General features: G+C 43.5%; 1 protein-coding gene across 1 annotated transcript in view; it reads right to left on the bottom strand.

Moving 5' to 3' along the window:
• Positions 1-12,929, bottom strand: part of FANCD2 (FA complementation group D2) — a 55,052-nt gene that overhangs the window by 14,202 nt on the left and 27,921 nt on the right. The window contains exons 24-32 of the mRNA XM_074914116.1: positions 12,187-12,287; positions 11,763-11,878; positions 10,315-10,423; positions 8,341-8,439; positions 5,543-5,652; positions 3,963-4,109; positions 2,843-2,959; positions 1,848-1,976; positions 1,530-1,648 (exon numbers count right to left, since the gene is read on the bottom strand). Of these exons, the coding sequence (XP_074770217.1) occupies positions 1,530-1,648; positions 1,848-1,976; positions 2,843-2,959; positions 3,963-4,109; positions 5,543-5,652; positions 8,341-8,439; positions 10,315-10,423; positions 11,763-11,878; positions 12,187-12,287 (1,047 nt within the window). The remainder of the gene's footprint in view (positions 1-1,529; positions 1,649-1,847; positions 1,977-2,842; positions 2,960-3,962; positions 4,110-5,542; positions 5,653-8,340; positions 8,440-10,314; positions 10,424-11,762; positions 11,879-12,186; positions 12,288-12,929) is intronic.

The raw sequence follows: 12,929 nt of genomic DNA on the forward strand, positions 1-12,929 counted from the left end.
AAAAAAAAAATCCAGTTCATCAGACTAGAAGGAAGAGAGCTATCAGACACAAAACCCTATCAGGGCGTATTTCTGCAACGTGAAAAATAAAGAAGATGGACACGCAAGAAGACCCCTGCAATATGAAAGTTATAAGGGGACACAAAAAACTGAAAACTGCATGGGAATGGAAAACTTTGTGCACTCACAATACTAACTTTTCAGTTAGATTGCAGACCTGGCTTGGTGGGGACAGGCCAGTTCATGTAAGTGAAGGTCTATATATACTAAAACAATGCTATGCAGACCTGAAAAGCAGAAGATGTATAATGACAGTTGCTGTGCAAGTGCAGTAATAGTGGCTGGTCACCTCTTGCACAACAGGAAGGAGCCTAACAGGGAGGAAAACTGTAGAGATCTTAATCAATTCTTTGAACTACCAGTGTCTGTGAAATCATTCAGTGAGGATATGCATTCTGGAAATGCTCAAATGCATCCACATTCTAGATCTATAGACTGAACACATGGACATGATAATGGTAATACTCAAGCGCACCTTTAACACACAAGTTAATTAACAATTGGTAATATAAGAGTGCTTGGCTAAATATATGCAAAAGGAGTTGTAATTGGTTGTTGGACTCAAGTGGCTGGACAGCTCAGCCCAGTATATGGCTGCCTGACCTTCAGTAAAACTGAATTATGTTACTCTCTATCTAAACTGAACAGAAAAACTGATCTTGAGCTGCCTGTGGTTAAAAAGTAGACCAGGTTCTTCAGTTTGCAAGATAGGTAGACTTAGGAACAACCAACATTCATACTGGCTAATGAGAAAATGACAAATCTAGGAATAGTCAGGAGTGGGTCAGGGTCCCTGGGACTCCAGTAGTGGCCAACAGGACAGGCAGACCTCAGACCTCATTCACTTACACAGTTACTACTGGTTTTGAAGTACAATAAAGGTAAAATACTTTCCCCACACAGATCTAAATCAGGGTTCAAAAAAAATTTCTGCGATGCTATCCCTGGATTATATTAGCAGACGCAGATGTCAAATCCAGGCCGTACAAGCATGGCTGAGTTCAACATTTACAAATCCAGTTTGACTGCATCAGCAGCACAGGCTTTTCAAAGAAGTACACATTCATCCTTTACCACTGGCAAAAGAAATTCTTTCATTGCTCAGGATTCCAGCAGTTACAATTTAGCAAAGGATGAGGGGCCTTACTGGTTAAGGAGTTCTAAAATCCCCAGGCAGAATGGGAGTTGCACAACTAGTGTGCCAGTATACTATTTATGCTGGGCTTGACCCAATGATTTCTATCCAGTTCAATGCTTCATCACCCACAGTTTTAGTTCAGCTCAGGATCAGGCAATGAAGCTTGACATAACTATAAAAGTGCTTAAAAGTCTCCAACCGCTGCAGTGTGCTGTTCTGCATAGCCAACAGGCCATTTGCTGGGTACAAACACTGAAGAAAAGGAACAAGAGGAAGCAATAAATGGAGTTTGCTCATTGAGGCAACTGTATACCTTTCTGTTTAAACTCACCAAGCAAACAGGGAGCGAAAAGTTAGTAACAGCTGTTGGTAACAAGAGGACATCAGTTGGTGCTCCTGGATATTCACTCCTGGTTCATCTTCCACACCCCGATTTTGTGTAAGAATTGCCTTTAATATAGAACAAATAATTAATTAAATGCTATTCCAAGGACAGATAATGGCACAAGAATCTATTTCCATAAATTCCACCTTCAAAAAACCTGAAGAAAACAAAGTGACTCACTTTTTCCCACAAACAAAACTAAAAATAGCCTTAGACATGGCAAAATTTGACAGTTTTTTTGAGTCAAAATTGCTGCCCACTGACCTGGAAGTAGTTGTGCATGTTCTCCATGTGATTACAAAGCGGCTTCAGTAGCTTGACCACACACATAGCAACTTCCTTGGGGGATCTCTGACACAGGTGGGAAAAGCCAATATCCTTGTGGCCTCTTTCCTGTAGCAAAACCAAATTATTTAAGTCACTTTGTCGCCCTTGAGAATAACTTCACATCAAACACTACCTCTTAGCCTGCTTCTGAGCAATGCAATTCCTGCACTCTGTCAGGAAGGGTCACAGAGTAGAAAGTTGGCTTCTGCTGAACAACCAGCACCAACTCAGACAAGTGGATAACATTCAATGAAAAGAATAAAACTGATATGATGTGTAGATCTTTTATAGAATCATTTATGTTGGAAAAGACCTTTAAGATTGTAAAGTCCAATATTTTACTCAAACACTAAGGCATTCTCTGCATATGGGAATTAAAAATAGGTAGAAAGACGAGGAGAAAAAACACTGAATATGATGGAGTCCATCGGACTGTAGTGAATTTCTCATAGTTTAATGCAGTGGGTCACATATGTTTACTTTCCTCCTGAAGGCATCAGCCAGGAATGCAAGGAGTCACTGTATTCAGAGTGTTCTTCTAAAGACTGCAGAAAAAGCAGAAACACAGACGCAGCAGCTTCTGTTGGATGCAGCAGCTACCTGAGCTGCTGCCTGAAGAGCAGAGCCGTCTCCCCAGGGAGGACTAGGAAAAGGGTCACTCAACTTCTGAGGCTACAAGGCTTTCCCTCAGTTATATACCCTTTCCCGAGACATGCAGAGAAACAGATATTGTAAATGCTTTAGCAAGGGAAGTGGTACAGAAGTCTCTTTTGAAAGAGCAAGTGCTGCTCTGACACACAGCTGGGTGTCAGGACTTCCATTTAACTGCTAGGTGAAAATCTGAAACACATTTCTCTCAGAAAAGGCCTGGAGACCACTGATGGGCTCCACCTTAGCCCAGGTCTAGACCCACTGGCTGCTGCTGTACTTGCCTTTGGGAAGGGCACTCTCCTTGTGGAGCCCGCAGTCAGCACATGTTCCAGCTTCCAGCACAGGTCATCCAGAAGGAAGCAAAGCTCAGCAGGCCCCAGCTGAACAAATTCACGAGCCTGCAATCACAGTAATAGTCAATCCCAGGACCCAGCCATAACTGCAGTGCTTTCAAGCTCACATTCACCCCCTCCTTTTCTGATTATGACTTCTGGCTCAGTTAACCTCAGTCATGGACTTATTTGGTAGATGGTAGGGCTTTCTGTCTCGCCCACTCTAGGTACGGGGCATTGGTTCTGGTTACTCAAACCGTGAAGCAAACCTGGTGCTCTGAACATAGCTAAGGCAATGTCAGTAACACTGAACTACTGAGAAAGAACTGATTTATATACATTGACATTGAAAATAAGCTCCTAAGGATAAAAAGAGCTTTAAGCCCAAAGAGTCACAAAATTCACCAAGTAATACTCAAGAAGTAATTTGAAATAATGCCATATAGCCCAAGAGGCTTATCAGTCTCCAAGTTGGCATGTGACCTGCCTGCATGCACAGATAGCTGTCCTTGGAGCAGGCCAGGCGGTACTTCAGCCTGCCATGGCCTTCTCACATTTTACAAATCTTAACTTTAGTCTAACAAAATTAGACTCCAGATGGACTCAGCCTGCCTACAAAGAAGGCAACAAAATTAAGGACTTTTGCTTTCCACATCCACAGCAATGCAGTTTATGTCATAGGTTCTTTTTAACAGGCAAGTGGCCTCTTAGTGTATTTAACATCCTACAGCTTAGCAGTGTTCAATGTTAAAGGCCCTTTCTTTTCATTAGGTCTATACATGTTATACTGTACCTCTTTTCCTTTTTTGCAACATTTATAGGACTTTGTTTTTAACATTGCTACACTACATGTCTGCTTTTCTCAGGAAAGTCCTCTTTATCTCAGTGCCTTTAAGTACTTTGGTTTCTTTGTGGGCAAATTCTGTCCTGGTACCTAGCTCACAGCCCTGAACCAACACATTTTAACACCAGTCTTCTGTCCATTTTAATGGAACAGAAAGGGCCAAGGCCTCAGAGAGAGGCAGTTACACAAAGCCTTCTCAGTATGGTTTTACGCTGTTCCATTCACCTCTGTATGCATCTCTGTGTCCAAGACAGACTTTGTCAGCAGCCCACAGTGGAGTACAGTGAACACTTCGAGGTCTAGCTCTCGAAAGTACGGGCGATAGCTCTGCAGCTGTGCCAGAGGATTTCCTGCCTCTCTCTCAGCAGCAGTCTGAAAAGTAAGTGGTAGAATTAAGGTTGCAACCTGCAAGACTCTATGACTTTCTAGCTCAAATAAAACTATTTTCTTTCACACAGATTTCTGTATTTTGTGCCAGGTTGAAAAAAAGATTAAAAAGAATTCACTATAGCTAGGAGAGAAGCACATAGGATCAGAAGCATTTTCATTTTGGACTATACAAATTATTAAAAATTTTCTAGAAAAAAAAATACTTAGAAAACTAGAATAATCTTTGTTATCTCATCTGTAAATCAGTGGCCACTGTGAAATCCATTCTGGACTTGCACCATAAGCACCCATAAGCACCACAAGAGACAAAGGCAAACATAAGTAACAGGATGGCAAACTATGGGATGTTCTGTTGCCTCTGGTTGACAACCTGTAAGTTCTTAAAGGTTTGCTCCACAACCCTGTAGCAGGAGCTGATGTATGTTACCTGTGGCTCACAACAGGGTTTCTGTATTCCGTTGTCCTGGGCAAGGCACAGCATCTAAGGACTAGTCTGGGACCAGTACTCTAATTAAGACAGGTTAGATACATTCCCTCCCAAAACCATCTGCGACTTTGCTTATTCCCTGTAACTTAAGTGACTTTGTTATCATATCTGCTCAGGTATCATATCTGTACAATAACAAGGAAGTAGAAGCATATTTGCCTGGCTGAAATTGATAAAATGGGCTCTGAATAACATTTATTAGTAACAGTGGTAGAGGTGGGGCCCTGGGAGATGCTTATGAGATACCAGCCCCCAGGGTGCTGAGCCCAAAGCCGGACACACTTCCCTGGCTTCTCTCTTTCATCCAGCACAGGTCTTACAGTATTGTCATCGTGTCTGGAATGCAAGAGCTTATTCAAAAGAGCAAGAAATAAAATCCAGCAACTCATTAGTTGATAGGTTTGGGAAATAGTTCTTAGCATGTGATGAAAGTGTATAATTTTAAAGATGCCTTACCATGAATACATTGATTAAATACCTCCAGGAAAATCTGCAAAAAGAGCACTCATGGCTGAAGCAGACTAGAATCAGCAGGAGATACAGTCCTTACCAGGGTTTGTATTTTCCAGATTGATCTTGTAATTTCTGACCTGAGTCTAGGAATGGCACATTACTGCAGTAATTTGTGAGATGGGACATTGGCTTAAAATAGAAATCTTCCATAGTCTTAACCAGAGTAGCTAATCATATCATTGGTAATCCTGCATATTTGCACTGTCCTGAACCACACTGCCTGCTGGAGAGTGGCTGGCCTCTGCAGCAGCAAATTTTTAAAATTCAGATGGGAGGCAGGTGTCAGAAAGCAGAATTGAACCACTTGACTGTGATTAACTTCTGAAATGAACAACCTCTCTCTCAAAGCTTTTGCTTGTGCTTCTGTGCCACCTTCCCTAGTCTTTCTTGCAAATCCCCAGGGGTATACACCTACCTTCTCCAGCTCTGAGAGCTCAGTATCAGGCTGGTTTCCCTCAGAAGTGTCATCTGCTTGAGAATGATCTGCAGAGCCAGCTTTGCTGCCATCAGTCTTTTTTTTCCTTCCTTAAAGAGAAAAGCAACTTCAGGAAAAAAGGCTACGTGTCTCTTAACACTAGACAGCACTTGCAGCCGGGGAAACAGCACAGGTTGTACTTTAATCAGCCCTAAGAAAGCATGGAGCATGCACAGGTTGTGTGTTATCCGTAGCCAGGATCATGGTCTAAAAGAGAGTCAAATGCATTTGGGGCTCCCCCACAACCAGCTTCTCTTTTATAAAATCACAGTAAGAAATTAAAGCACTGTTCTTACAGTAGTTCAAACATCATGAAGTGATTGCAAAAATGAGTGGGACATCATCTTAAAAAACACTTTAACCACAATTTAATGTTTCTTCCTCAGACACAGCATTGAGAAAGGAAGAGAACCTGGAAAAGGATGGTAAGACACAACTACAGAAGGGACTTGCAGGAATGCCAAGCCAAGAGGAGAGTAACTCAATTAATTCATTGCAATGTAGGGAGATTCTCATACCTGGCACACTATGTAGCAGAGAGATCAAAGAAATTACATTGATTTCAAGTAGTTACACAGGATATACTAGACCAAACAGACAGCAGGTAAGTCACCAGGGCCAGATGACATTCACACAAGATCCCCAAAGAAATTCAAATGTGACATTTCAGAACTGCTGTCCACAGTGTCAGAGGACTGACCGCTTGCCAACGTAATTCCTCTTAATAAAAAAGGATATAACGGGAATGCATGGAATTAAAGACCAGTGAGTCTGTCCTCCATCACTGGGAAAATGGCAGAGTTGTCTACAATAAAAAAATAAGATCACCGAGCACATGGACATACAATCTGTTGGGGAAAAATCAGCAGGGCTCCTGCAAAGGAAATCCTTGTTCACTAGCCTGCCAGGATGTTGGTATCATATGGATAAAAGGGATCTGTCAACCAGAAGAGATTTACATTTCCAAAAAGACTTTGACAACGTTTTACACCAGAAACTATTAAGGAACTGAACTGGAATAGTGCTTTCTTGGACTGAAAGCTTCTTAGAGAAGCGGCAAAGGGTAGTACTTGATGTGCACTTTTCAGACGGAATCGACCATTGAGTCCTTCAGAAACCAGTCTTATTCAACTTCACAAGCAACCTGGAAGAGGGAGCACTCAGGGAAGTTCCCAACAAGTGCAAAGATTGGCATACACTTTCATCTGCCATCTTAAAACTGCTGTGCTGATAAGCATCAGAGACTTCTGCTTTTGTATCTCTGTGATCATTTCTGGGGGCCAGGCCATAGATCAAATGGAACAGTATCAGTGAAGCTGCAATTCTATTGCACCATCTTTGGAAGAGCAGAGTCAGACAGGAGAAGGTCTTCCATGTCCTAATAAACAAACCCTCTGAATCAGACTGGAAAGTGAATTTGATATGTTATGTCTCTCCTAAGGAGCTCCTTGTTCCCTCTCCTCTGAGGAACAGTCTTAGGCTAAATTTTATGACAGAGCTTGAGCTGATCTAATGACTCAGGGGTAGTCCTGCTCCTCCTCCTACCTCTTTCTCCTGTTCCCAGCCACACATACGCGACACTTGCCTTGCACTGACTCAGGAAGCCTGATCACTGGTTAAGCAGCCAACATGTTAAAATAGCAAAAAGTAAACACCAAAATAGCTACCATGTAATAACACAGGGCAGGAAATCAGGCAGCTGCGAGTCCATGTGTGAGGGGGAGAGGAATGCCTTCCCCTATTTGTTGGATGTAAATCTATTTAATTTAGCTCAGCTACAATGAGATGCTGCACACATAAAGGAGGAGCAAGGTTGGTGTCAAAACTCTTATGTTCTCAAGGCTGTGACCCATGGTCACAGTACTTACTGATTTTTTTTGTAGCCAAGACAAGCTAAGTTCAGAAATCTCTTGGCCTGGTCTGGGTTTACTAGTCTGAGCACTTAGTTCTGTTCCTTCAAAACAGAGTCTAAAGTGCTGGATCCTCCTCTTGTCTGCAGAACAAAGTCATAACTTCTGCCTTAATCACTCTTACATGAGAGGTCCATTCCCTGCAGAAGGGGTCTGCCACAAGAGAAATGGGCTTTATCTGTGGCCTCCTCCAGTTGTTTTCATTGAATGGAATGTGAATTTTTGTCCAGTTTGATTCAAAGGCAGAAACGCTCCCAGAAAATGTTAATCTAAACTAGAAGCAGAACTAGAGACAGAAGGAACAAAGCAAATCTACTTCATCTTGAAAAACTTAAAGGCAAGTTCTGTGTCTTTCTGTGGGAGCTAGCAATGGGAAAGGATGAAGGAAACATTTCCTTGTGCAGTAGAATCATGACAAGGTTCCTAAGAGATCAGTTAGGTACAACTTAGAGGTCAGGGATTTGCAAGGCAGCTCAAGCCACAGGTTTAGTACCAGACATAAACCCATCAAAGGCAGAACAACTTACTGCTGCAGAACATACTTTGGCAGGTACAAACAGTCAATGAAAGCCCTGGATTTTCAGTTACATGCTAAGAAGCAGCTTTCCCAACGAGATAAGACTATCCAGCACCTGTTTGGAGTAGGATATTTTTACATCTCCACTACAGCTACAACAGGATATACAACAACAGGTAAGATTTCAAGGCCCGCAGACCTTGCCAGGAATTCTGTGCTTTATGCACAAGCAAGTGCAGTGGCTGCCATGCAATATGCCAGTAACACCCCACATCGCATCTGTTTGTTTAAACATTTTAAACATGCTTTACCATTCCTTCTTCTCACTGGACCAGCAGCACTAAGGGACGGTATGGCCTCCAGGGCTTCAGAATCAAAAGCAGCTGGTGGTGGGACATAGCCGGGTGTTGCTGAAACAGCCAAAATGTAGAAACTGGGTTAGTTCAGCTCCTGAATGACAAAATACAGGCAAAATACGTATCTAGAGGAAGTACCATATGTTTCAACATCCTGGTGAATGTGTCTTTGCTCTTTTGCTTAGGTGCATTTAGCTCCAACTACGCTTATTGTATGCCCACATGGCACTGGAATTATAGCTCTCTGCATTCCTCCAGCCAGAGAGGATAACAAGTGCTCAGCTGTCCTTGGACATCTGTCCATGTTGGTGAAGCTTAAAGGGCTGTTCTAGCACATCTGAGCCCTTTCCGTGCTGGCCTTGTGCTCTCAGCACAGCACAAAGGTGTTCAGGCTACATAATTTAGATTGAAGTTGGTCTGTTGGTTTACAAACACAGCTCTTAATGGATAGCTTGTGTAAGGGTATGTGGAAGGTGACAGTGTATTCTTCATTACATTTACCATATTAGTGACCTTTTCAATGTAAAATGAAATAATAAGGGGGAAGCCATAAACAGGAACAGACAGACACAAACCTGGCAGACAAGGGATAATGGAGACAATGCCAAAGACCAAAAGTCTCCAGTTTGTAATTGATGGGCCATTAAGAAACTCCAGACATGGCTTTGGGAATGGACACCTGGACTTTGTAACTGATAAGATGGGAAGAAAAAGTGGAATTTGAGGATTTGGGATATTCTGATGGGGGGGAAAGGTAGAACTATGCAAATTAATACAGGAATGTGCAGGGAAGTGGTGAGGGGAGAAACAAAGAGGGGAAGGGGCAGAAACACTGTAAAAGGGACTGGTCATGAGTAAAGCATTGCTGGTCAGTAGAACTGGCTGATCAGTACGCTTGTCTGTCCCCGCGCCTGATCCCTGGAGTCTGTCCTGTCTTCTTAAGTATTTCCTTAACTACATTTCAGTGTAATCTCACTGTCCTCTGTGTGCACACCACAAGGAATAAATGCCAACTACTGGTGAGACCTGTGTGAATAAAGACTCACAATTAGAGTTGGATCACAGTGGGGCTGCGGTGCCAGCAACTGGAGTGAGCGAGGGTCTCGGTGTCAGTAGTTAAAAGTGCCATAGTTCTTGGGAGCATCTCTACAGGTCACACAGACTTTGTGTCTGGAGCCTGTGCCTGTGACACGAGTGGGTAAGTACATGTGTTTGCTAGCAAGCAGCAAGCTGGAGTGCCCGCTTAGTAGGGGACCCATAGAGCAGATTAGAGGGCCTGGGATCTGGGCAGCTATGAGGCAGACAGAGAGGCTGTGCCAATACTTGTGGGATCCACAAATGTTTGTTTGCTTGTGACTCTAGAGGTGTTCTGCATGTGCCTTCACTAGTGGACTTCTACCTCAATGAGATGAAGAGCAGGATGGGGACTTGGCTTCTGTATTTATGGTTTATGTGAGTCCTGCCTTCAGCAGCACCTTGGCTGTGGCAGTCAGTGTAGCTGTGTCCGTCGGCCTGGGACAGAGACCCCGGGGTCCCCATGCTGGGCTCCAGCAACTAGGCAGGAGGGATTCATGGCCCTAGAGCAGCTGGAGGCAGCAGATTCTTACAACATCCCTTAACAGCTTGTTACAACCTGAATACTGGCAAAACACAGTTTCTTTAGGATAGAGGCTGGTTTACTCCAGTATCCACCACACTCAGGCAGATTCCGCCAAGTCTGCCTGGGAACAAAGACATGTCACTGAGGTGATTGGGAAGGGCAGTTTGGACAAAGGCAAACTGAAAACAGTAACTGTCCATGCATGAACTCTTAAGTCACTGTAAAAATGCAGCATGTGTTACCATATACTTCTTCCATTGACATTTAAGCCAATCCCTTTCACTTCACAGCTTGTGCAGGCCCAGAATGTACAAATGTTTCATACTCACCTGCCAAGCATTTTCCCAGCACATTCTGCAGCTCTGTGATGTTCTGTAATCGAGTCAAAACTTTCCCCTTCATCTCAGCATCCTGTTGCTGGCAGAAGGCATTTACAACCTAGATACAAACCAAACTCACTTAGGGAGATCTATATCCACTTTTACTACTACTTCTTTTCTGAATAACATCAAGTCCTGGATAAGCACACAACACAGCACAAGTGACCTATGTGACCAGATGTAAACTGCATGAAGAAAGCTCTTCAGAAGCCCATGAGAACATGGACATAATTGGTGCAATCTATGAAAACCAAGAGAGCAACACCTACACATCAAATATTAACTGAAGAAGAGGAATTAGCAGACAGGACATGGTCGGGTTCTGTACTGCTTGTGGCTCTGGAGACCCCTTGGCACTTGCAAGGCCTGCCAGGAAAGAGACAGTCCTGAGAGAAGAGAAGGAACACAGATGACTGGGGATGTCGAACTGCACCAACTCTGACATAGCTCATGTTATCAGAATAACCCCAGCAGGGAACAGTCCCACTGTCCACAGAAGTTAGCAAACACACGGTCCATGTGCTTGAAGGCACTGTATTTCACCCTCCCATAAACTCAGAGGTTTAGAACAAAGCACACAATCACAACCGGGTTTGCAAGACACCCGTGGAAGCCTCTAGTCCAACACCCTGCTCAGAGCAGCATCAACTAAAGAGGTTGCTTAGAGCCTTTTCTAGCGGAGCACTGAGCATCTCCAAGAAAGGTGATCCCACAGCTTCTCTGGAAGCAGAGCACAACCCTTCTGTTAGGTAGCAGAAGACCATAGTGAAAGACCACAATATGGCCTCCCCTCTGACTTACCCTCTCCCAGCATCCCCTCCTACACCCTGTGCTCCAGCCCCTCCTCAGCCTGGTGGCCTCCGCCGGACTCACTCCACAATGACAACGGGAGCCCCAGGCTGGACACAGTGCTGCAGGCAGGGCCTCGTACGTGCCGAGCAGAGGGCAACAATCAATGCCCTTGACCAGCTAGTGACTCCCCTGCTCTCCAGCATGGTGAGACCAACCTTTCTTTCTGATGCTCCCTTCATAGTTTATATTACCTCATAGTTTAGACAGATATTTGAGGTTTACAGCATCCTCCCTGCAACAGCAAAACCAATTTTCATACACCAAAATGTGGCAGAGTGTACAAACTGCAGCTGAGTAGCAGGTGGAAAACTCACATCACTAAGTCTTTAGAGCCTCTGACCAATAAAGCAGAGTTGCTGCTAGCAGCAGGATAAAGGATAAATGATAATGAGAACACAGAGAAATCAGCAAGACCTTGCTGGAAAAGGTTTCCAAAAGGCAAGACTCTTCTTCAAGAAGAATTGCACCCCTGAAGCATAAGGTTAGTGTTTGTAAATGCTACTACTCAGTGCCACTCCAGAACTTGCAGAGAAGGCTCTACTCACCTCACGAAACCAGTTGAGAGCATAGAACAGGAGTGAGCACAGAAATTCCCGTTCCTGCTTGGACAGAGAGTCCAGCTTCCCTTCAACCTCCAGATCAGTCAGGTACAGGGGGCAACCTGGGACAGAGCAGGAAGAGAACATGTTGGGCTGTGTTTGCTATCCATCCTTTGGTCTTTGCATGGACAAGGTCTCTTACCAAAGCTTGTATCAATTCCAATGGCTATTTGGAGTAAGCCTCACCAACCACTCCATCCCCAAAAAAGTAATTGCCTCCCCTTGCCTCCTTTTCACTTTGTGGGCAACAGACCATCTCAGCCTCCTTCACAAACTGCACAATTCTTCCCACAAATGCAGGAAGTCTTTGCAGATCTGGGACAGGAACAAGTCAGCCAGCCAGACTCTATAAAAGGTCCATTTCCCATACCTAATAAGGCATCAATTTCCTCCAGGCTTCCACTGTTTTGCTCTCCAGTGTAGAGTCTCAGCAATCGGAAAGAGGGTGACAGACATATTGGTGACACTACCCTGGGGGAATAAAAAAAAAGAAATGGAGTGGGTCCTATATTTTATATACCTTCAGAATGCCCATCACTTTTCCATTATGTCCTATATCCTCCCAACACCACCTTGCCTATGCCTTCTATTTTGCTTCTTGCAAGTCCCAGCAACATAGAGCAGAAATTTGAATAATTCAGAAGGAACCATAAGAAACTGCGCAAAACAGTGGTGAGCAGTGGAGAAATCTCCTTGAATGTTTTGTAGCATGCCACTGCTCACATTCTGAGTGAGGAAGACTAACATTATTCTATAGATGCATGTAAAGTAACTTTTTTTCTTTTATTTTAAAGTGATGTATTTTTTTAAGGACAACTAAAATCTCAACAAAATCCTATGACAATAAGTTACACAGGATAGAAATGTGTCAGTTAAAAAGACACCTTTACTTATTTTTAACTTTGATGACCTACTGTTAAATTAGACTTTTTTATTTCTTATATGTTGCGTGTTCCATTTTCCAAAGACAAACACCTTATTTCTCAGTTGAATTTCACTTGTGGCTGCATACTTGTGGTTTTGCTCTGGAGCACAGTCTATATTGTCCAAGTACAACCGAAGGTGAGAAAAATCATGTACTGTTGACACACACAAAGTCCTGAGTGACCCTCT

The sequence above is a fragment of the Athene noctua genome, chromosome 10 (assembly GCF_965140245.1).
Source record: "Athene noctua chromosome 10, bAthNoc1.hap1.1, whole genome shotgun sequence".
Classification (NCBI taxonomy): Eukaryota; Metazoa; Chordata; class Aves; order Strigiformes; family Strigidae; genus Athene; species Athene noctua.